Below are 22,201 nucleotides of genomic sequence, written 5' to 3'. Positions count from 1 at the left end.
AGAATGCTGAAAAAATGGTAATGTTTACCTCAGAAATATGAAGCAGCAAAAGCTGTTTTCAACACTGATAGTAATAACTGTTTATCGGGCAGCAAATCATCATATTAGCCCATTTTTACATACCGTATGATTGCTGTGATTGCTGAGAAATTTGTTCTAGGGATTTGAAAACATCTGCAATTACATGCATCTTTTAATCTTGTGGTCTAGGTGAAGATCTTCTGTACAGATACCTAAGTAACGAACGCATACCAACTATCGCTGAGGAGGCCCCGGGCCCAGCCTCGTCTTACAAGTTCACAGCCGAAACACCTGCTTATGTGACCAACTACTCACGGAACAGCCGATTCCTTGTCAATGTGGATCTACACAACAGCGCCACCATACCTTATCAAGAGGACTTAGTCAAAAAGACCCCCGTGACATCCACCCCCAAACGGCCCCCCGCGGAGCCCTCGCTACTGGTCAGTTGGATCACACGGCTTAAGCTATTGACTCACTAATGTCAGCTTGCCTTCACCCTTTGTCCAGCTGTGTCCGATGACTCTTTTCTCATGTACTTTTTCATGCTTTCACTCTCCTTTTCTTGGGGTATTTCTTTGTGCCTCTTATTTGTCTACATTACCACTTGACTAGATTGCCTAGAATGTGTCTAAAATGACTAGAATTTAACCTCAGAAATGTATGTTTGGAAACACATGTGGGCAAAAATGAGATACATTATCTCTGCTTAACTCAGTTGTCTTTTCAGAAAGAATGACTTGTACACCACAGTATTAATTTGCATATTAAGCCACTTGAAAATGTATATCTACCTCAGCTATTTCCACAGTGGAATCCTTGAAATTCAAAGCGTTCATGGAACAGTAGTACATAGTTTATAGTTGAGGGGGAAGAAAAAAAAAATTCCAGTCATTTTTCCCATTCCTACTGAACCCCATGTCTTTCCAAACAGTTTAGTCAACTAATTTCTAATTAGAGAAACAAATGCATCCTGTTGTTTCTCTTGTCTTTTGCTTTGGATGTAAAACCTTCAATAGATGTAATTGGAGGGTTCAACAAACTTTTTTTTCATATGGTTACATTTTATTGTTTTCTGTGTGTTAAGAGTATGTTTTTTGAGTAAGTTATTTTTGTTTTACACCAAAGGAATACATTTTTGATCTTTTACATTTGTGATACGTTACAATGGGTATATTGATAGGAATATTTTTCCAAATGCTTATTGCATTTTGAAAACATTTTTTTCCCCTTATTTTTTATCAATGGTATAGTTTACTCAGTAATTCTGACATCATTTACTCACCCTGTGTTGTTCCAGATCTGTGGTGTTTATGCTTTGCAGGTTGTCCAAACTTTATTTTTCATAAATTAAATGACCGTAAATTTTTATTTTTAGGGTTTTAAAGAAAAACAACTCAGACGTTGTTCAAAAAAATCTAGTTTTGTGTTCCACAAAATAAGGAAAATAATAAGGGTTTTGAATTAAGGGTAAATAAATGATGGCAGCTTTCTTAGCTTGTCATTGTAAAATCTATGCTTTTTAGCCATTGCTGATGGCAAATCATTTTTGATTGAGGAATCATAGGACCAGGTTCATACAGTAGGGTGACTATGTTGCTCTGGACCAGTGGTGTTTTCCCACTGCCAGATAAATGGAAACAAATAGTACAAATAAGATTGAGCACTGTATAAATCACTATTTCAGCTGTAATGTTGTTTTCACTGAACGCTGGGTTTTATATCAGTATTTTGCATTTCTGTATTATGCAGAAGGGATTATGTCATATTAACTATTAGTCTAAGATGGTTTTCCCTCCAAATTAACTCTTTTGTACCACACTTACATTTTGTACCACATTAGTTGCTTCTTTCCATTAAAGCTGCTGTTCCTGATGTTTTTGTATTGTCTTCACTGAATTATCTGGTTGTCTTCATTAAAAAGATGCAGATGCAAGTTAGTAACCGGTAATATTTTGGCATTGACTACAGATTTAAAAACTCTATAGAAAAGTGGACCAAGAGAAAAGTTGATTCGTATGCAGGGACACACAAGGTAAAATGGTATCTTAAATGTTTATGAAATCATGTTTATGACATAACACACAGCTGTTTGGTGACATTTGTCCAAGATGTACTCATCTTAAACATACAGTAAGAATTGTGTGGCATGGTACAATTTATGGTACATTTTACAATAAATTAAAAGTAAAACAACTTCAGAAAGTAATTAACAATTTCCAATAATTGCTCCTTCTTAAGGCAGCTTTACAGCTTTGTATTTTTAAACCCAGTGTGTCAATTGGGAGATCCAAACACTGTGAATGACTTCACAAAACTATAGGGAGTAGTTTTCTCTTATTCTCTATTCCTTTCCTTTTACATAAAGGTTTTACAGTCTTTCTAACTGTTTCTGTGTTCTGCCTATATCTTTCATTCCAACTTACCCTAATAATTTCAGTGTTTCATTCATACTGACCTCTTCAATTTCCCCCTTATTTGTTGCTTTGCCCTCACAAAATCTGAAATCTGCTTGTTTCTCAATGAAATGTACTTTAGTGAAGAAATGCATTGATCCCTGCTGAGTAAAGTAACAAATAAGCAATGGGCACTGGCTTTGCGGTGAATGTAAATTTACATATTCTATTCTATTATATTATATTGTGCATGCATAGTAATCATATGGTATGTTTTGTGACTGATGCATGGGAATATAACACTTTTTGCTTGAACACTGTAGTGTGATCATATCTTTTGTCTTAACACTTTTTTTTTTTTTAATTTATCTGATGTATACAATAATTAGTCTGTCAACTGTAGCTTTTGACATAGAATCACCACCAGCGTGCCCATCCACTTCTACATGAACTCATTGTTCAAGAAGAAACCGAATGAAATGTTGAAGTGGAGCACAGCACAGTGGTCTTGCCCATGCTGAAGCGTATATTAACTGTTCTCTGTCCTGCCACAGGATCCTGACTGGACCTCCAGCAACGCATTCATCAACAGGTGGGTGCAGAACTTAACGGCACTCGCAGCAGTAGCAGCATCCATAGAGCAGTGCACATTCACTCTCAGCCAAAACAAAAGCACAGGAAGAATTTCAGCCCAGATAGTTGATGCTCAGTTATCAGGAATGTATTTTCCCTGCCAGGATGCAAGATGCTCTGTGGACTTGCTGTTTCTTTGTGTATATTTATAACAAGCAATAGTGTGGTGACATTATGGTTTAAATTCCGCAAGCACCAAAAACAGAGACAACCATTATGTGTAGAGGTAGTAAATAATTTCTTTCATATTTTGAAACATTAAATTTAGTTTGTAACTGCAGTTTAAAACCAAAGGAGGTATCGTGGTAATACTTGACAATAAGGCTTGTTAACATTAGTCACATATTAATCTGTCACTAGTCATTTTAATGTTTACTATTTTTTTATTTTTTTTATTTTTTAATCTGTTAACATTCGTTGGTGCACTATGAACTTGCATAGGCTCATAGTTTATGATGGCTAAGATATTAATTAATGGTAATGAGTGGGACATTATTATAAGGTGTTAATATTTACATGTTGAAAACAAAGAAAGCACAGTGAAAAGAAAAAGAAAGAAAAAGTTTGGTATTGGGATTGTTCCATATGGAAATAAAATCAGGACTGATATAAACACTGTTGGTCGCATGTCGTGGGACTGAAGTGGTGTGATTTCTCTAAATAGAGATGAATAAACCCTTCATTGTTTTCACAGCCTTTTCTCTTATAATTGTTTTCCCTTAGTGCACAACACAAACTATTTAAATTCAGATACAAATATAAATTCAAATTTGAAGTAGCACCTAAATAGAAAACATGTTTTAGGCACTCGTTTGTGGATGCTAAACAGAGTGCAATGCAAAGGAACAGAATGCAAGGGTCAGACTATCCTAAAAATGCAGTGCAAAAACAGCAAGAGACGCAACACGACTGACAACAACATCCTTCTGATGCATGTTTTCATGTCTTCACCAATTAGAAATACCTTAGACAGAATGCAAGAATGTGTTTTGTGTGATGGCCCCACAGTCTGCTCTGTGTCTGTCTGTCCAGTGTCAGTGTTGGAAACTTATTTGGTGTCACTGAAACTATGGAAATGATCATTTTTAATAATTTGACAGTCTTACTAATGATGCACCCATTCAGTACTGTTGGCTTTCTTTGGGTTGCATTATATTTAACCTATATAAAAGCTGCAAACATTTTGAAAAGGCTTCCAAAATACATCAATCTCTAAATATATAAATAAAAAACAGAAGAGACAATCAAATATCTAGAACTATAAGACTGAAATTGTATGTATTTTAAGTTTATAATGAGAATGTGCTCAGAACTGCCCTTGGAGTTCATCTGTGCAAATGAATTTCATACACCAAGTGATTTTTCCACTTTACGTAACACCCTGTTTCAGTATTATTGCTTTAGCTTCAGACATAGCTTATTGTGCTGTGCCTGTTCCTACATTAAATCTGTTGTCATCTCTTCAGCAGGTACAGCAACGGTGCCATGCGGTCCTGGTCATTCTCTCAAGCGGTAAGAACCACTAGTTTAGTTTGGTTTGGTTTGGTTTGGTTTATAGACAGGAAGCTGCAACTCTGTGCAGACAAGTGAATTATTTTGACTTCATCCAATGATAGAACACTACAGTATCAAAAATATTTGTATTCTGGTTGTATATAAAACATGTCCAAACTCACTCAAACTAATACAAACCGCAGTCATTGTACTCCAAATATCCATGCACAAAGCACGTTTATCAAAACTGTCCTTCTCTAATTTGCACACACACATATACACACACACACAAACAAAATGAAAATAGAAACTATTTATGGAATAATATTTCCTGAAAACTTGCTAGTAAAATGCAATTAACAGTGGAAAAGTGGAAAAATATACACTAATCTTTGTATTATTTAGAACTTCAAAAAAATGACAGTGTAAAAAAACATATTACAGTAGCCATTATTATTTTATTTCTCTTCTCCAATCCATTTAGTTTTTACAGAAGATGATCATGTCCAATATACTTTAGTTTCTAGATGCTGTTCAGCAGTAGCATAAAAAGCATATACCAAGTTATTGTATTTCATGAATAATCTCATGAATTGCGGTGCACCACAACATGGAAAGCTCTTGCTTCATCTCTAGCTCTCTTCTTTCTTCATTTACCAGTTTAAGGAATAATATTGCAACATATCTGTTATATTTCATTAGGAACCTGTTTATATTTCTTTATGTTTATATTTCTTATGTAGGCCCTGTGTCTATTTCAAATGTATTTTAAGTGTGAATATGAATGTTATATTTCTACAAAGTTCTTAAATAGAGGAATATTGTATTTAAAGGAAACAGGGATCTTTTTTACAAGGTGACTTGTGGTCATGCTTTGTGGTCTGTTTTGGAAGCAGCTCTTGTATTGTCTTGCTTTGAAAACACAGCACACAGACAGCAGCAGAATGGATCCTCTGTTCCTGGCAGTGACACGGCTTGTCCTCAGGGGGATATTTAGTTAAGCGGTGTGACAATCACCTGTGCAGATCATTGTGAGAAAATTTCCCCTGATTTAATCTCATGAAGTCACAGACAGCAGAGATCAGGATTTCACTAACAAGGATTCAGTTGTAACATTGGCTAAAGTTTATATATACATACATATTAACGAAGATACTGAAAAATTGTCATCAAAGAAATTTGGTTGTAAAAATTCTGAATTTCACCAATATTTTTAAAGTCGTTGACAATATTTTGACACACACACACACACACACACACACACACACACACACACACACACACACAGGTGTCTGGCTTTACCATGCAACATAATACAGACAATATGTAAATATACATAAAAACACAAGCCTTGGCGACCTCTGGTGGTGAGTTCTAGTTATTGAACTCTTCAACACAGCAAAAACAATGGATGAAAATTTTATTATTATTATTATTATTATTGAAAATGCTCAATAGCTTTTTTTGTAGCCAAGACTTGAAGACGTGCCTATAAACATGTCATATATGCATGTCAGTGTAATGTGATTTGTAGTTATGTGCATTTCCAGCATATTTACGTTGTTTAAATAATTAGTTTATATTTAGAACATTATTATTTATTGTTATACATTGCTATTATTTTAATTTTAAAAAGAAAAAAAATGTTTTAAGGAGTTTTATGGGTTAAAGGAATGCTACTTTTTTATGTAATATCCATTGGAAATGCATGGAAATATAATAGTGGGTTTTTGTTTTGTAGTCTTCGATTCCCCACCACAGAAGCTCACCCATTATGGCTTCCACTTCTGAGATACCCGGGAATGTAAAAAGGGTCAATTTAATAACAGCACTGTTCAGGGTTTTTGCAACTTGTTCAGTTTGCTTACATTTGAATGATTTAAGACAAACCAGAGTAATTGTTGGCATTTTGTTATTTTTCTGTTTTTGAGCAGGTGAATGAAGAAGGAGACTTGTTAATTTGTAATGCTCTGTTCTTTAGATGTTCTTCTGTGTTGAAGTTTTGGGGTTACCATTGCGATAAGGAGTGAAAGTGACACGTTTTTTATTTTATTATTATTATTACTGCTCTTATATCAGCACAGTGACTAGTGTTAGTCTTACCACACTTTTTGCACTACTCTCTTAACTAGCTTTTTTGCAGACATTTTGGTTCATTCATGAATATTACAAACAGTGGTAGCAGAGACTACACAACACACCGCTGAGAGTGCAAGAGTGCAGGTCTCTGTCGCAGGAGTTCACCTCTATTTTATGTGAACACCATTCATCGTTAACAGCTGAATGTGTATAGAAATACATAATCAGCTTTCATCTGATCGTGTTTACGGTTCTGTTTGTGTAGAATAAGAAGTGGAGGATGTTTTGAAATGTTTATTGCGTAAGCAGAAGTCCTTTTTTTCTCTAAAATGATTTGGCTGTGGGCATGACCAATCAATTTTAAGTGTGGTAGAAGGACAGTTGCATGCCATTTCAGAGTATAAAAACAGATGGTCAGACGCTCCACCTGGTCAAGTCTGGTGAACAGGTAAAACAGATAATGTATTGATATATTATTATATACACGTACTGTAATGGAACAGTGTCATCAACTGCAGGCTGAAGATCTTAAAAATGTCTCTTCTAAGTAATCATCTAAACAAATTGAATTCTAAATGTTTTTATTTTTTCATAAAAAGACAGCAGATTTGGACACCGAAGTCATATTTTTTGTGTCACTTATAAATCTGCAGTACAGATTGTAGCCTGCATTACTGTTTATGATGGCTAATGGTTTATCAGTTGAAAAGGTATGGCATTTCACACGTTTTATGGCAACAATTTTTAAATATCAGGCGTAAAAAAAGTCTACATTGCATTGTAGAAAATATTCTTTTCAAAGTTTTTGCCATTCTGTTTGACCTGAAAGAGGAACATGAGCAGTTTGAGGAAATTGAGCAATAGGTTTCGTTTAGCTTGTGTCTTTTTCACCCGCAGTTTCAATGCAGTGAACTCTTCTACTCTTTTTCTTGGTTCCTCTGTTGTGAATACATTTTTTCTCTCAGATTAATAAAGCAGGGATATATATATATATATATATATATGGTTGTAACATTCTGAAGAGTTTTCCATTCCATGCCAGTGTAATGTTTTTGTTTTAATGATTATGTTCAGCTTTTTGCTGGCATACACTATAGTGCAGTTCTTCAGTTCTTAACCCCAATGCTGATTAGAAATTTAGCTCTGGAACACCTTTGAGATGTTTCTACCCTTTGACTGGAGTCCCTCTGGCAAATTTAACTGATTTGACATTAATTGGAAAGACACACACCTGTCTATGGTCTAACAGCAAAAAATACATATCAGATCAAAACCAAAGGTTAAAAGGAACTGTCTGCAAAGCTTAGAACAGGACTGTGTTGATCTGAGGAAGGCTACAAAAGATCTGCTGCATTAACAGTTCCCAAGAGCACAATGGCCTCCATATTTCTTAAATGGAATATGTTTGGAATAAACAGGACCCTCCTAGAGCTGCTCGCCCGGCTGAGCAACTGGGAGAGAAGGGCCTTGGCAAGAGAGGTGACGAAGAACCGATGATTGCAGAAAGACAGTCATCACTGCAACAGTCCACAGATCTGGGCTTTATGTCAGAAAGGCCAGAAGGAAGCCTTGACTTGATGAAGATACATGAAGCCAAGGCTCTGTGTTCCTCCTGGTGCATGACAATACCTGGCCTCATATGGCGACCGTGTGTACACATTTTCTGGATGACGAAGCAATTGATGACATTGACTGGCCCTCATGTTCTCCAGATCTGAGTCCAACTGAGAACGTCTGGGATGTTGTGTATCGGAACATCCGAAGATGGCTAGTAGTACCACAGACTCTCCAGGAGCTCACTGATGCCCTGATCCAGGTCTGGCAGGAGACACCATCCACCACTTTATCAGGAGCATGCCCAGACATTTTGCATATAGGCACATGGTGGCCGTTCACACTACTGACTTATATTATGAATTGCTTCGAAGCTCATGCAAGTTAGATCTCAGACTGTAATTATTATTTTAGTCTGATTTTCAGTGTTTTTTTTAATCCAGCCCTCATCATTTTATTCTCAACAAATTACACCGGCCTATGACTAAATATTTTCAGCTTGAAAATTTCATCCATCGAGAGCCAATATTTAAGTGTTCCCTTAAAGGGATAGTTACCCAAAAATTAGTTACTCACCCTCATGTCGCTCCAAACCTGTAAGACCTTTGTTCATCTTCGGAACACAAATTAAGATGTTTTTGATGAAATCCAAGAGCTTTCTGACCCTCCATGGAGAGCAAGGGTCCTGCCACGTTCACGGCCCAGAAAGGTACGAAGAACATCGACAAAATAGTCCATGTGGCATCAGTGGTTCAACCATAATTTTATGAAGCTACGAGAATACTTTTTGTTGACAAAAAAACAAAAATAACTTTAATCAACAATTCTTCTCCCCCGACTTACTGTCTTCTGTCGTTATCGAGAGTACCATGATGCATGCGTGTGCTTTCCTCTGCTTGTAAACAACGGTTAAGACTAGAAGGGATACAGCTGCGGCTACTGGGCATGTGCACATCAATATAGCGTAATTTTTGTCACACTGTACAACAATAATTACTGTTTTTGCATTATTATAAGGGGTAGGTTTAGGGTTGGGGTAGGTGTAGACATTAATAAAACACAATCTAATAGGTGGAAAATTTTATTTATTGGCCGCAGCTGTATCCCGTTTGGCACAACTGTAAACAAGGAGCAGCACATGCGTGTTCTACGTCAGCAGCACCACATGCATGCGTTGTGGTACTCTCAATAATGGCAGTAGATGGTAACTTAGAGGTAACTTTATTTTTTTTGCACACAAAAAGTATTCTCGTAGCTTCATAAAATAACGATTGAACCACTGATGTCACATGGACTATTTTGTCGATGTTCTTGGTACCTTTCTGTACCTTGAACATGGTAGGACCCTTGCTGTCTATGGAGGTCTCAGATTTAATAAAAAATATCTTCATCTGTGTTCCGAAGATGAACAAAGGTCCTTGGAACGACATGAGAGTGAGTAATTAATGACAGAATTGTCATTTTTGGGTGAACTATCCCTTTCATTTTTTGAGCAGTGTGATTTCTGAATTTTAGCAGTGGCCCAATTGCACTTCAGTTTACAGAATGCGGACTTACTTTACAGTGTACTTACCCACTAACTAGTACTGAGCAATATAAGGTAACTACTTGTACTTAGATTAAAGTCAGCACGTAACGGAAGTAGTTTTTGTCTTTTTCCTCTGTTGTGACATATGTCTGAGAGAAACAGCTTCTCGAATTAGCAAACAATTTGGGGAAGGACTTGATTTTGTCCATCGGGAATTAACTGGAAAATTGTATCATTGCCGTTTGCTATTGCTGTGATCTCATGTGAATGACAACTTGCTGGAGATAAGAGGTCCTTGCAATGTCCATTTTAATTTAACAGTGACCTTAAGGTCAGGATAAGGGATTAGATTCAAGGTTAATTACAATAACTGATAATAAGTCCATAGTATGCACATGCAGAACAGCACTGTAAAATAAAGGGACTTAACTGAAACTGACCCTAATAATCACTTTGATTGTGTCTTCTTTGGTCTCTTACCAGGCCTCCTTTCCCATTTCTCTTGCGCCTCGTTTGGTTTCTGATGAGTACAATCCGGTAATTGTTTGTGAATTTATTGTACATTAAATATTCTTGTCTGCATTGTGAAAGTTTGAAATCCTAATAGCAGCAAATTTCATGTATTTGTCTTCAGGTGTCCCTCAGACAGAAGTCAAAGAAGAAGAATTGTGGAGGTTAGTATCACATTGCACACACAACTTGAGATGCAGTCGAATGAGAAGTATTTTCTCCTGTGTCATCATTTCTGTTTTATTGTGGTATTTAAATATTTGTTCTAACAGGAAGTCCAAGAATGAGCAGAAGGAGAGTTTCAGTGAAAGATCTGAAGCCAGTGGACCATCAGGGCTGGCTTTACAGGAAGAAAGAGGGGAAGGGATTTCTGGGTATTAAGTGGAAAAAGTATTGGTTCATCCTAAAGGAAACCTCTCTGTACTGGTACCAAAATCAAGTGGTGAGTCATCTGAATGCTGAATTCCATCTGCCTTATTTCACGCTACTGTTTCCTGTAGTACTGAATATATATATATATATATATATATATATATATATATATTAGGGTGTAACGATACGCGTATTTGTATTGAACCATTCGGTAAGAGGCAATTGCCCCGTCCCCCGTATCGAAAACGTACCGAACTGTGACACCACTGTGTTGTATTGAACCGAAGGTGAATTTTGTGAACTGTTACACCCTTATATATATATATATATATATATATATATATATGTAAATATACAGTATATTAGGGTGTAACGGTTCACAATATATATATATATATATATATATATATATATATATACTGTATATACACAGAATATGTATATAATATACACATACATGTTATGTATGACTACTTTGGTTTTGTGTTTCCCCAGGCTGATAAAGCAGAAGGCTTTATAAATTTGACAGATTTTGTAATTGACAGGGCTACGGAATGTAAGAAAAAATAGTAAGTGTCATTTAAATTCCTGTTAATTCTGTTTGTACAAAGTACAAATATTTTTCAACTGAACAACCCTTCACATTCTTTTTGTTTCTCACAGTGCGATCAAAGCTTGCCATCCCAAAGTCATGATGTTTTACTTTGCAGCAGACAGCAATGAGGACATGAACTTGTAAGCCCACTGAAATCTCATTCTGACAAAACAAAACAAGATAAAACAAAAACATATATTCTGTTTAGTAACATTCAAAATTGTATTTACAGTAGTCAAAGTAGTGGTTTGTATAAACTGTTGAAATAGATTAACACATTCAGTTCCTTTTTTAAGAAAAACAAAACAACACAGAACAAAAAGCAATCAAATGTGTAATTTTTGGATTTGGCCATTTGTGTGGATGTCTCACAATTATGTGATGTGATGTAAGTGTCTCTTCTCCCAGTCTCTTCTGATGTCACAGCATTTCAGTCTTTCAAGGTTAGCCCACACACCCTGTGGAGAAAACTAATTTCAGTCACTTCTACCCACTATCTCGTTCTATTGGTCATTACCCAAAGTTCATGACCATATGTGAGTGTTGGAACATAAATCACCTGGTAAATTGAGAGCTTTGCATTTGGGCTCAGCTCCTGCTTCACCGTGGCGGTCCTGTCCTCAGATTTGGAGGTGCTGATCCTCATCCCCACTGCTTCACACTAGTTTTCAAACCATTTCAGTAAGTCTCGAATGTCCACACTGTTCCAACTGGATGGATTCTCCTTTCCAGAACTCTGGCATAAACTTTGCCAGATTGAGTGAGAAGTATGATCCCTTGATAAATAGAACATACCCTTCAGTCCCATTTTTTTAGAATATGGGAACCAAATCACCTGTCTGCCAATCGCCATGCACTGTCCCTCACTGACCCCAACCACATTCAGTGCCTTCAGTATAGTGCCATTGTGACAGGCAAAAGTAACCTTCCAGGTACAGCTTGAAGCAGCCTCTTCTGCAATGGAGGTTTTGGACATGTCTCACTCCGATTCCATGTCTACAGTCTCCCTCGGAATGAAGCAATAGCTCCTTCAGAGGTGGGAGTTAAATATTTACCAGACAAGGTCCTCTGCCAATCATTCCCTGTTCACTCGCAAAATGCATTTCCCACGTCTGTCAGTCAACCTCCCCTATCTTATCCAACTCACAACCAGGTGGTGATCAGTTGACAGCACCTTCCAGAGAGCCACCCAGGGTTTCTAAGAAGGCCAAATACTCTGAAATGTGGTTCAGTGCATAAGCACAGAACATTAGAGTCAGAGTCTTCACCTGTGTGACACAAAATCACACTGAGCCGACCCTCTCAGGCTAAACCGGGCTAAACTCCAAGTCAGGTCTCTCATTTGTTTCTCACCCTGGGTGACTCCAGAGAAGGACAGAGTCCCCACCCTCTGTCTGCTGTATGTTATGCAATGAAATACAGGAAATCGAATTGGTTTCTGACAGTTCAAGACTCAAAACAGCAGCATGTATGATTGTTTCTGACTGAAGGTTATATACTCTTGACTTTTTTTATTGTCTGGATTTACTGACAATGAGTTGTCTGACATATCTTTGAGCTTTCTTTTGAGAAAGCATGTGACTGAAGATAGGTGGAAACTTAAAATTAATTAAATACATTTAAATGATAAAGAATGGTGTTAGACAGTAACTGTGTATAAACACATTCATTTTGACAATCCTATTTGTAATTGTTGGTAATGTGTTCTGATGTTTTGTGATTTCAGATGGTTGAATAAACTTGGTTTGGCATCTATTCAGTATGAACCCACAGAGGTTCATACAGCTGGTAAGCTGTGTTAGTTAGTGTAGTAGTGTTGAAAGAATTCTTTACAATATTCATCTTTTTACATTTATTTTTTGCATCTTTATTTTTCTACTGCACAGAATGCTACAGTGAGGCCAGTGATCAGGAGGAGTCCACTGACACACCACCACCGCCATACTCTGAGCACCACACCCAAGCTGTAGCATGTGTCAATGGTCCATCAGCCACTGTGCACCAGGCAAGTTCACAGATGCACAGTGTATATGGCCTTGCCCTCATGCCAAAGACCTGACATTATTTGAAAACCTCAAGTTTCTGTTTTTACATTGGCTGCATTCACACAGCAGCAGAACATGGTTGCCAGTTGTGTTTTAGGGCCTGTTTACACCTGGTCACTTTATGTGTTTTCTCTGATCGGATAGCTATCTGATTTGTTCAAACTTATCCATTCACACTGGGCCACATAAATGTGTCTCCGCCAAAAGGATCTAAATTCAATTTTAAAATCCAATGCTTTATGCAAAATTAATGGAGTTCACGTCAAAGAAAGCAACAGATATGAGCTGCATTTGATTAATCATCAGCTAATTTCAAGTTCAAAGACCGCAGCAGGAGAGAGCACGGCTTCAGGACTGGAAGATAAGTTAGTCTTACTAATTTTAATGAAAATGATTGTGTGTTGAGTGCCTGCGACTTAATTTCAGTTTCACTTGGATTTGTACATCGGCTTGCTGAACAGATACTCAGCTATCTGTTCATATGCATGTTGCATTAGCGTTGTCGTATCTGACTATAATATGTCATATAGCCTACAACACACTCTCACACGTTTATTATTTTAATATTTTGGGAGGAGTAAAATTTTTATCTGTGGGTTTAACAGCCAGATGCATTTACACTTTGTCCAGTTTCATCTGGAATGCGTCCCAGACCACCTCCTGGAGTGGTTTGAGCAATTGGATTTAAATCCATCATTTACGCCTGGTCTTTTCACAATCAGAGAATTATCCCGATCAGAGAAAATGTATGAATATGAATGTTCACATACAGATTGATTATGAAAGTAAGAGAAATGTTTTCTAATAACTGAACTGACTCCCTTACATTTTCTGGGCTCACAACATCATTTTGAGAACATGTTTAGTGAACAGTGGTATAGTCATTTCTACTAGTGGTCTGTCATTTCATAGTGTATGGTAGCTGTCAATGAGGTAATTGGTGTACTTCATGACTATTGTGAGAATAAAAAGGGGACTTCATAAAACAAAGCCACTATGATCTATAACGAGTTCATAGCTCTGGCCCTCAAGATCCACTTTCCTACAGAATCTAGCTCCAAACTTGATCACCTGCCTGCAATTTTCTAGTTATCCTGAATGTCTTGATTAGATTGTTCAGGTGTGTTTGATTAGGTTTGGAGCTAAACTCTGCAGGAAAGTGGACCTCTGCAGGAAAGTTGAGAACCCCTGAACTAGAAGAACTATGTTTGAAATTTTGCAAACATTTGCACCAGATGCATATTATATTATAGTATGCGGTCCCACTTTATATTAGGTGGCCTTAACTACTATGTACTTACATAAAAAAATAAGTGCAATGTACTTATTGTGTTTATACTGTATTGCAAAACACTTTTGCTGCTATTGAGGTGGGATACGGGTAAGGTTAGGGACAGGTTTGGTGGTATGGGTAGGTTTAAGGGATGGGTCAACAGTGTAATTATAAATGTAATTACAGAAATTAATTACAGATGTAATTACATATAGGGTATTTTTTAAAATATAAGTACAATGTAAAAACATGTACAGTATGTACACAATAAGTGCATTGTATCAAATGATTAATTTAAATATAAGTACACAGTAGTTAAAGCCACCTAATATAAAGTGGGACCGAGTATGCCATTATCCCGCCCTCACTCTGCGGTATCTTCCCCATTTAGGGAAGCCTTCCTCCTCCATATTCCTCCCCTGTTCCTAGTGAAGCCACTGGAACCCTCTCCTCCCCAGTCAGTACAATGACGTCCCACAGCTCTGTCTCTTCTCTGGCAAAGCATAGACGGTCTTGGCTGGACCTTGTCTCCCAGACAAACCCTACTGCTGGTGAAACAGTGGTCTGCTCTGCTGTGGTCCATACAGTGAGCACCACAATAAAGGAAACCTCACCACGTAGTGAAGCCACAACTCCATCTCAAGACCCCCTTGGATGCTCATCTAGCACATCACCTATGGCAATATCTGCAGAGCCAGAGGAACCAGAAACGCAGCTGATCTCAAATGACACCAGACCTGAAAGTAAGCAAGCTGGGGGACCATTTTAACATCAGATTTATGCTAGGGAATTGCATTGTTCAGCATGACTGCTGATCAGTTTGAAGCATATTAGAATTGTTTGTTATAGGTCTATCAATAATAAAAAAAAAAAAAAAAAAAAAAATTGCTTTAAGTTTGATTGCTTAGGTTAAACATAAAATGTATAATTGTTTTAATAGTTCTAGACGGACAGGAAGGAACTGATGATGAGATGGAAAGGTTGTACTTACATTTGAAAAGAGCAAGTTTGTCTCCAACGGGTGAGCGGAAGCCATCTTCAAAATGGGAATTACGAGCCTCCTTTATAAAGCGTTGCAAAAACCAGACACTCAATGAGAAGATACATCTCATCAGAACCCTCAACAGCACTCTAAAGGTTAGACGTTCAGATGAACCTTTTCTAACATGAAAACATTTTGTCTCTCAGTATTTATCTATTTATCATATCGTGAAAACCAAAAGCACTTACAAGTACTGCTGATTAAAAAAATACTCACTAGAGTTGTCACACTTTCTGTGTTCAATACCTACCAGCTAAATAATGACAATACCACTCAAGTTATTTGGATGTCTTGTTTCTTACACAAGAGGCTTAATGTCATGACTATTCTGTTGTTTTGTTAATTCTTCACAGTTTACATGAATATATCACCGGTGCTTAAAGTGGGGAAAAAAGTGCTGTTACTCTCTTGTGCGACACATATGTAGTATAATATGTTATTTTTAATAATATAATATAATATAATATAATATAATATAATATAATATAATATAATATAATATAATATAATATAATATAATATAATATAATTGTCACAACCCACTGGACTCTAGTTTTGTCTCTGCCTGTGTTCCCTTCCTGTTTGCCCATATTTGGTTCTGTACCTGTTCTCATTAGTTCATTGTCTATTATTAGTTAATCACCTTCATTGTGTCCACCTGTCTGTCCCTCGTTATCTGCCCTATATGAGTTCCTGTCCTTTGAGTTCTGGTTGTGGGTTATTGTTAAAATTACCCTGTGTGCGCTGAACCTCCTCATCTCGAATTATATTAAATACCTTATTCCCTTTAAACCTTCATCTTCGTGTGGCTATTGTGTGTGCACTGCACTGGACTGTGACAGTAATATAATAATCACATCTTGTAAAAAAAGAGTAGCTCCATAGCTGATAGCTAATTTCAGTTTAAATCACAGATAATTTCAATTTAAATCGCATCATAAATCTCAACTGTCCTCCCTTCTCATCTTCAGTTGTTTGCTCGTAAGCTGTGTTACCTGGGTTGGTTCATGCAATAGCATTTGTGCACTGCACTTAGCACTCCTGTGAAACTGATGTAGAATGTGACGAAAGTGGTCAGAGGAGACTCATTCAAAACGCATGATTATCAGCTGGAAACGAGGGCTTCTCTCTCTTACTTGCTTGATTTCTGGGAGGTTGTATATAATTTGCGTGCAACAGAGATCTGCTAACAATATACAGCAGAAGCATGTGATGTCTGTCATTGTCACATTTTAAATTTATACAATGAAAAAAAAGAATACTTAATTTTTTTGTGTTAAATATTTTAAGACTGCTTATTAGTGCTGCTCATGGACAATGACGCAACATGTGAAGTGCCGGTACGCAAGAAAAAGTGGCTGTATGCTAAAGATTAAAATTAGGAAGTGCAGGTGTTGTGCCGAATCCTGACCCCTGCCAGATACCCCCTTATTTCTTGGGAGCTTCTTTAAGATGCCTTTAATATCTTGGGAGCAGGGACATAACAGGGGTTTGCAGGGCCCCAGTGCAAGTTGTACCTGTGAGCCCTGTTTGAAATTGTGTAAACAGAACAAAATAAATAATTACTACATAGATACAAATTAAACAATGATTTCATATAAATATGTCCACATTCTGAAATATATGCACACTCGTGAAATAAAAATAAACAAACACAATGTGCACGTCATAATCCCATATAGGCTTTTTACATAAATTAAACTATATTATAGAGTAATAATCTTACAAATCAGACACAGCCCAGCAAATAAAATTAATTCAATGTCACTCACCACTAAAAGGGCTTCTTCCTGCTCTTCTTCAAAGAAAATTCCTCAATTAAATCCTCATCCGTTATACAAAAATGTCATGCACGTTACACAAACCAGTGGTAAATTTTACCACTATGGAATTTTGACTGCACATAGTAATAATTGTGACGCGGATATACAGTACTGAGGCATAATATTTGAAAGCACAACTGAACGTCTATAAACGTCAGTCGACAAAGCATTTTTAAACAATAGCACTTAAAAATTTGAACTAAAATTTTATTGCAACCATGTAGCCTATGAATGCATGAAAATTAACATTTTTTTTTTAATGTAAGAGAACATATAGAGTGTGGTCTGCTTTTGGTGCTTGAATTTGTTTTTTAATAATGAGGTCCAAGTTTAATAGCTAATATACTAGAAGTTCAGTTTTTTAAAATGTATCATTTTGTTTCTCTATTTATAAAACCTGGCTTTGACGTGGAAAAGTGCTTAGCGTCACGTCAGGGTCTGAGCAGATGTACACACTTTTTCTTGTCAGAGTACTGTAGGTTTTTGAAAATATAAGCTGTTCTTGCAACTCGCTGTTCTAAATTATGATGATTGGTGATCTTTTATATGTTAATGAGATTAATTAGGAGTCATTTACAAGGCAGAGAGCTGCGCGCAAGTTCAAGATCATTTGCGATTCATAGATTTCTCATCTGAAAGAGCCGCGTACACACGTTTTCTGTTTGTACGTTCATTCTATGAATCACTCATATGCATATTCGAGAGATGATCATAAGATCAAATTTAGGGTGGTTTCTGTGCAACATTTTATAAATGACGCCCCTGATTCTGGAACTGGGACTGTATACAGCTAATGTATACACTGTTTGAATAACCATGGAAATGAAAGCATTGTAATTAGTAACTTACAATGTTTTTTGTTAAATTTTTATCACTTTAAATACAAATTCAGTCGTATTAAAAATCTGATAACAACTAATTTAAACAAAAATTCTCTTTTCATTTAGGCTAAAGAAGCAGATCTCCTGACTTTGGAGCAGGTACTGGCTGACTCCGTTCTCACTGCAAGTAAATTCAAGGAGTGGAAAGAGACCAATGCTGTTCTGCTGCAGGAGATTATTCTGAGCCACCCCCTACAGACTGAGCACTTGAACGCCCCTAGTGCCTCAGCTGTGCATCCCTCAACATAGATGTGTATACACACTGAAAGAGTATACACCACAACACAAACACTGCAAAAATGGAGAGTTTCCAAATCTGGTCTTGACATAAGAATGAAAAAAATTTATCTAAGACTACCGTTACTTTCACTTGCCACCATTTGTCTATTTATTTTTATTTTATTATTTGTATTTTTTTTACAGATGTAAAATCGGTCTGTTACTAATAGGTTGTTTTAAAATCCTTGTTGTTTCTATTGGATACCTGTTGAAAAACCTGTGGCATCTTACTGATGTTAAAATACATTCTTATGAATCATTTTAGAAAACCAAACATGTTTAGTCAAATGTTTAATTGCATATGTGATTTTCATTGTTTTTTCTGCATTCAGTGCAAACCTAGTAACCTAATGTGCTGATTATAGGCAGTCTGTATAGCTTGCCATGTTTGTATTATTGTAAATACATCTGTTTAGATATATTTATTGATTAAAAGTATGATGCAACTGCTTTGAATCACAAATGTGAGCACTGTTCATAGTATAAATAATATTGTACATATACATTACTGTCATATTTAGACAACTATTAAATAATTAAATCTCATGTTTTTACTTATATGGGAAAGAATGTGTGCATTTACATCACATTTATTAGCTTAGCTTTACTGGCATGAGCTTGGCATTGTTGCTTTCATGCTGTAAATTCCACCTAATTTGCCCAACAAAGGTATCCAATGGTGGCTGGAGGTTTCCTGTGTGTTCAGTCTTTTCGGTGCGTAACGTAATTCTGTTTCAGTTCAACTCTAATCTGTCTCCATTTTATTATGACCTCGAATTTATATCAGTTGGTATCAATTGATATATCAATTGGTTGTTTGTCCATTTCTATTTGTTATTCTACTGACATTTGACTATTATTGTTAACTCCTAATTTCTGATTGTACTCGTTAATCTGGTTTCTCATCTCGCTCAGAGAATCTCGCACTGGCCGGTTTTTACACAGTTCTCACAGTCATATACTTGATAGCCTTGGACATTAGACAGAAGTAATTGAGTAATTAGATGGTCACCCCATGCTTGCTCATTCTTACTATTATTTAGTCCCCATAGATCTGTATGCACTTGAATAAAGCAAAATTATCCCTAGTCAGAGGTCATGACCACTATTATAGATATAAGCCAATCAACATTACTTTCTCAGATAATAGTTTTGGTATGGTCATGCCATGGTTTCTCATGTACGCTTAGCTAGAGTACTACTGCAATAAAAAAAAGAGGTAAGGGTTACCCAAACTTAGGTTGGTCAAAAAACATTCAGTTGACCTAAACAGAAATTCCCTTTACAGTCTAAGTACACTTGAACTAATGCCAAGTCTTAAATTTTAGCTGGTGTGCCCAATGCTCCATCTCAGCTGCACTTTAGTCTGTTAATAACCTGATGCAGATATGCAGTAAAAAGGATACAACATCATCTACTAGGGTAAATCATTTCAGAGTAGATGAAATGTGACAATTTATTATCAGTCAGGTAAAATGTATTATGCCAATTACATAGTCAATTCAGAGATAATCAATACAAGACATCAAATTCTCAAAGATAAATCTAAGCGTAAAGGATGCATCCCTGACTTATAATACATAGTATGAAGTGTGTGAACACACTCCACTTCGTGGGCTCATCTATCTACAGGAGCGCCTGATCTTCTTGCAACATTTCTTTAAGTACTCAGACCAAGAGAAAGATCCTCCATCCTGGAAAGATCCTGGAGACAGGTACTAACAACTGGAATTTGTATTGATCAAGGCCTAGATGTGGAGAGTTTACACCTTTTGGTGACAGTTGATAATTTGAATGAAATACACTGGGAAAGGACACCCTCTACAGTAAGCAACATATCTCTTTATCTCTTAACTTATAGGACCTTTATTACTTTTTAGTCTGCTTCTTGTAAGACATTTCAAATGATACAAAACATGACAGTGAATATCACTTGCATTCATGTAGAACCTTATATTTTGCTGTTGACCATTCCGATTGAGCTGAGTGAAGGATTAATTGCATGGGTGAAGGGAAGGAAGTGGGGGGGGGGGGGGAATGAAAATAAATGTATAGGTGAGAAAGAAGCTTTCCCACATCTTCTCTCAGTGAGATGTGGAAACAGATGTCTGTATGTTAATACACTGTGTTTGTATTGTCTGTATCTCAGGACATCAAAGTGTCTCAAGTTCTTCCAGTCTTACAATGTTCTACTGTTTGAGCTACAGGAAGGCACTCTGTTGAACAGACTGAATTTAAAACATTAAGCATTATAGTAACAGCTCATCACCAAACTCTCATCACACATTCAAGTTTGTCGTCAGACACTGCAATAAAAAAAGGAATAATTTTCCCTCATTCATGATATTCTTGATTATTGGCTATTTTGAAAACTAAGTCATTACGCATTAAACGAAACACAATAAATAAAAATCTTATATTTTATTTGTTTTATTTTATTTGTTTAAAATGCCCCTATTATGGACTTTTGAAAATGACCTTTCATGCAGTGTGTAACAGCTCTAAGTAAATGAAAACATCCTGCAAATTTTTAAATCTGAAAGTGCACCGTGTATAAAGTTATTTTCTTTCAAAAGAAAGAGTCGACTCTGAATCATTTAAATGAGTAATTTTTAAAACGAATCCCAAGCCGTTTCATGTTAATGTCAGCAGGAACCATTAGCATATTGCCCGCCCACTTGTGGCACATGCAGACCCAGGAAAACTTGAACCCATGATTACAAGCATGATGAAATGGAAATGAAATCGACCAATCACCGCAGATTAGTGTCACACAAAGGAGGGGTTTGGAAAAATGAATCAATGAGCGAGTAGTTTGGGAGTCATTGAACAAATAAGGTAAAAATAAATGCATATAATAAGACAATGAAAGTGTTTTTGACCATGCATGCATGTCAACCTGTTGTTGAGGACTCCCAAAACCAAAATATGAACCTTTCATTACCCATAATAGGAGCACTTTAAGATGGGCATAAAGATACTTTTCATGTACTGTATAGCTTTAGGTTAAAACTAACTCATAACAATTAAAGAGAAGAAGATCCATTGAGTCCCTGCTCTCATTCCAGAGGCTTTAAGCCAGGGGTATCCAATCCTGCTCCTGGAAGGCCAACATACTACAGAATTACCCAATACACCTGCTTTGAAGTTTCTATACCTTGAGCTGGTTTAGGTGTGTTTACTTAGGGTTGGAGCAGTGCTCCTACAGAAGCTGGATTGGACACCCTTGCTTTAAGGAAATAAACCAATTTTAATCTTTAAGGAGTTACATTATTTACAAAAAATTAAACATGGAGAAACTTTCAAGAGGGAGCACAGAACAAAATAAAACAAATCTAACTGAAATTACACTCTATACTAGAGTACAAACAGTAAATAATATTACAACATATCCCCTCCTATCAAACACATGAGAAAGCAAGTTTGCAAAGAAAATGGCACCCACCCCCTACCATGCTCCAACTGCAGCAATGGTTAAGATAATAGGAGCAGTAAAGTTGCACACTCCCAAAATAATTTACACTGAACTGAATACCAAACAGTAGCACTTGAAACAACAGTTACCCTCTATGCAGTGTTTCCCAGCCCTGTTCCTGGGGGTGCAAGAACACCACACATTTTCAAATTCTTTCTAATTAAACAAACCTAATTCAGCTAATCATCTTGTTAGAAGAGA

General features: G+C 36.6%; 2 protein-coding genes across 2 annotated transcripts in view; both read left to right on the top strand.

Annotated features, from left to right (window-relative positions):
- Positions 1-1,896, top strand: part of LOC131523133 (connector enhancer of kinase suppressor of ras 3-like) — a 44,906-nt gene extending 43,010 nt beyond the window's left edge. Inside the window, exon 13 of the mRNA XM_058749221.1 lies at positions 211-1,896. Coding sequence (XP_058605204.1) covers positions 211-503 — 293 coding nt within the window. The 3' untranslated portion in view covers positions 504-1,896. The remainder of the gene's footprint in view (positions 1-210) is intronic.
- A 4,897-nt stretch (positions 1,897-6,793) lies between these two features.
- LOC131523134 (interactor protein for cytohesin exchange factors 1-like) lies at positions 6,794-19,071 on the top strand. The gene is made up of 11 exons (XM_058749222.1): positions 6,794-7,071; positions 10,189-10,242; positions 10,340-10,379; positions 10,488-10,657; positions 11,083-11,156; positions 11,251-11,322; positions 12,909-12,970; positions 13,069-13,187; positions 14,892-15,243; positions 15,441-15,637; positions 18,313-19,071. The coding sequence occupies exons 1-11, from the start codon at positions 7,009-7,011 to the stop codon at positions 18,493-18,495; spliced, it is 1,386 nt and encodes a 461-aa protein (XP_058605205.1). The 5' UTR covers positions 6,794-7,008; the 3' UTR covers positions 18,496-19,071.
- Positions 19,072-22,201: the final 3,130 nt, after the last annotated feature.

Source organism: Onychostoma macrolepis, chromosome 17 (assembly GCF_012432095.1).
Source record: "Onychostoma macrolepis isolate SWU-2019 chromosome 17, ASM1243209v1, whole genome shotgun sequence".
In the NCBI taxonomy this organism is placed as follows: domain Eukaryota; kingdom Metazoa; phylum Chordata; class Actinopteri; order Cypriniformes; family Cyprinidae; genus Onychostoma; species Onychostoma macrolepis.
The sequence above is the reverse complement of the archived record's forward strand: the minus strand, read 5'-3'. Positions and strand labels throughout refer to the sequence as shown.

Excerpts from the sequence above, each read along its gene's own strand:
- LOC131523134 (XM_058749222.1), top strand. The coding sequence starts at position 7,009 with ATGCCATTTCAGAGTATAAAAACAGATGGTCAGACGCTCCACCTGGTC. Across the intron at positions 10,243-10,339 it reads TTTCTGATGAGTACAATCCG|GTGTCCCTCAGACAGAAGTC; the intron begins GTAATTGTTTGT and ends ATTTGTCTTCAG. Across the intron at positions 15,638-18,312 it reads CCCTCAACAGCACTCTAAAG|GCTAAAGAAGCAGATCTCCT; the intron begins GTTAGACGTTCA and ends CTTTTCATTTAG.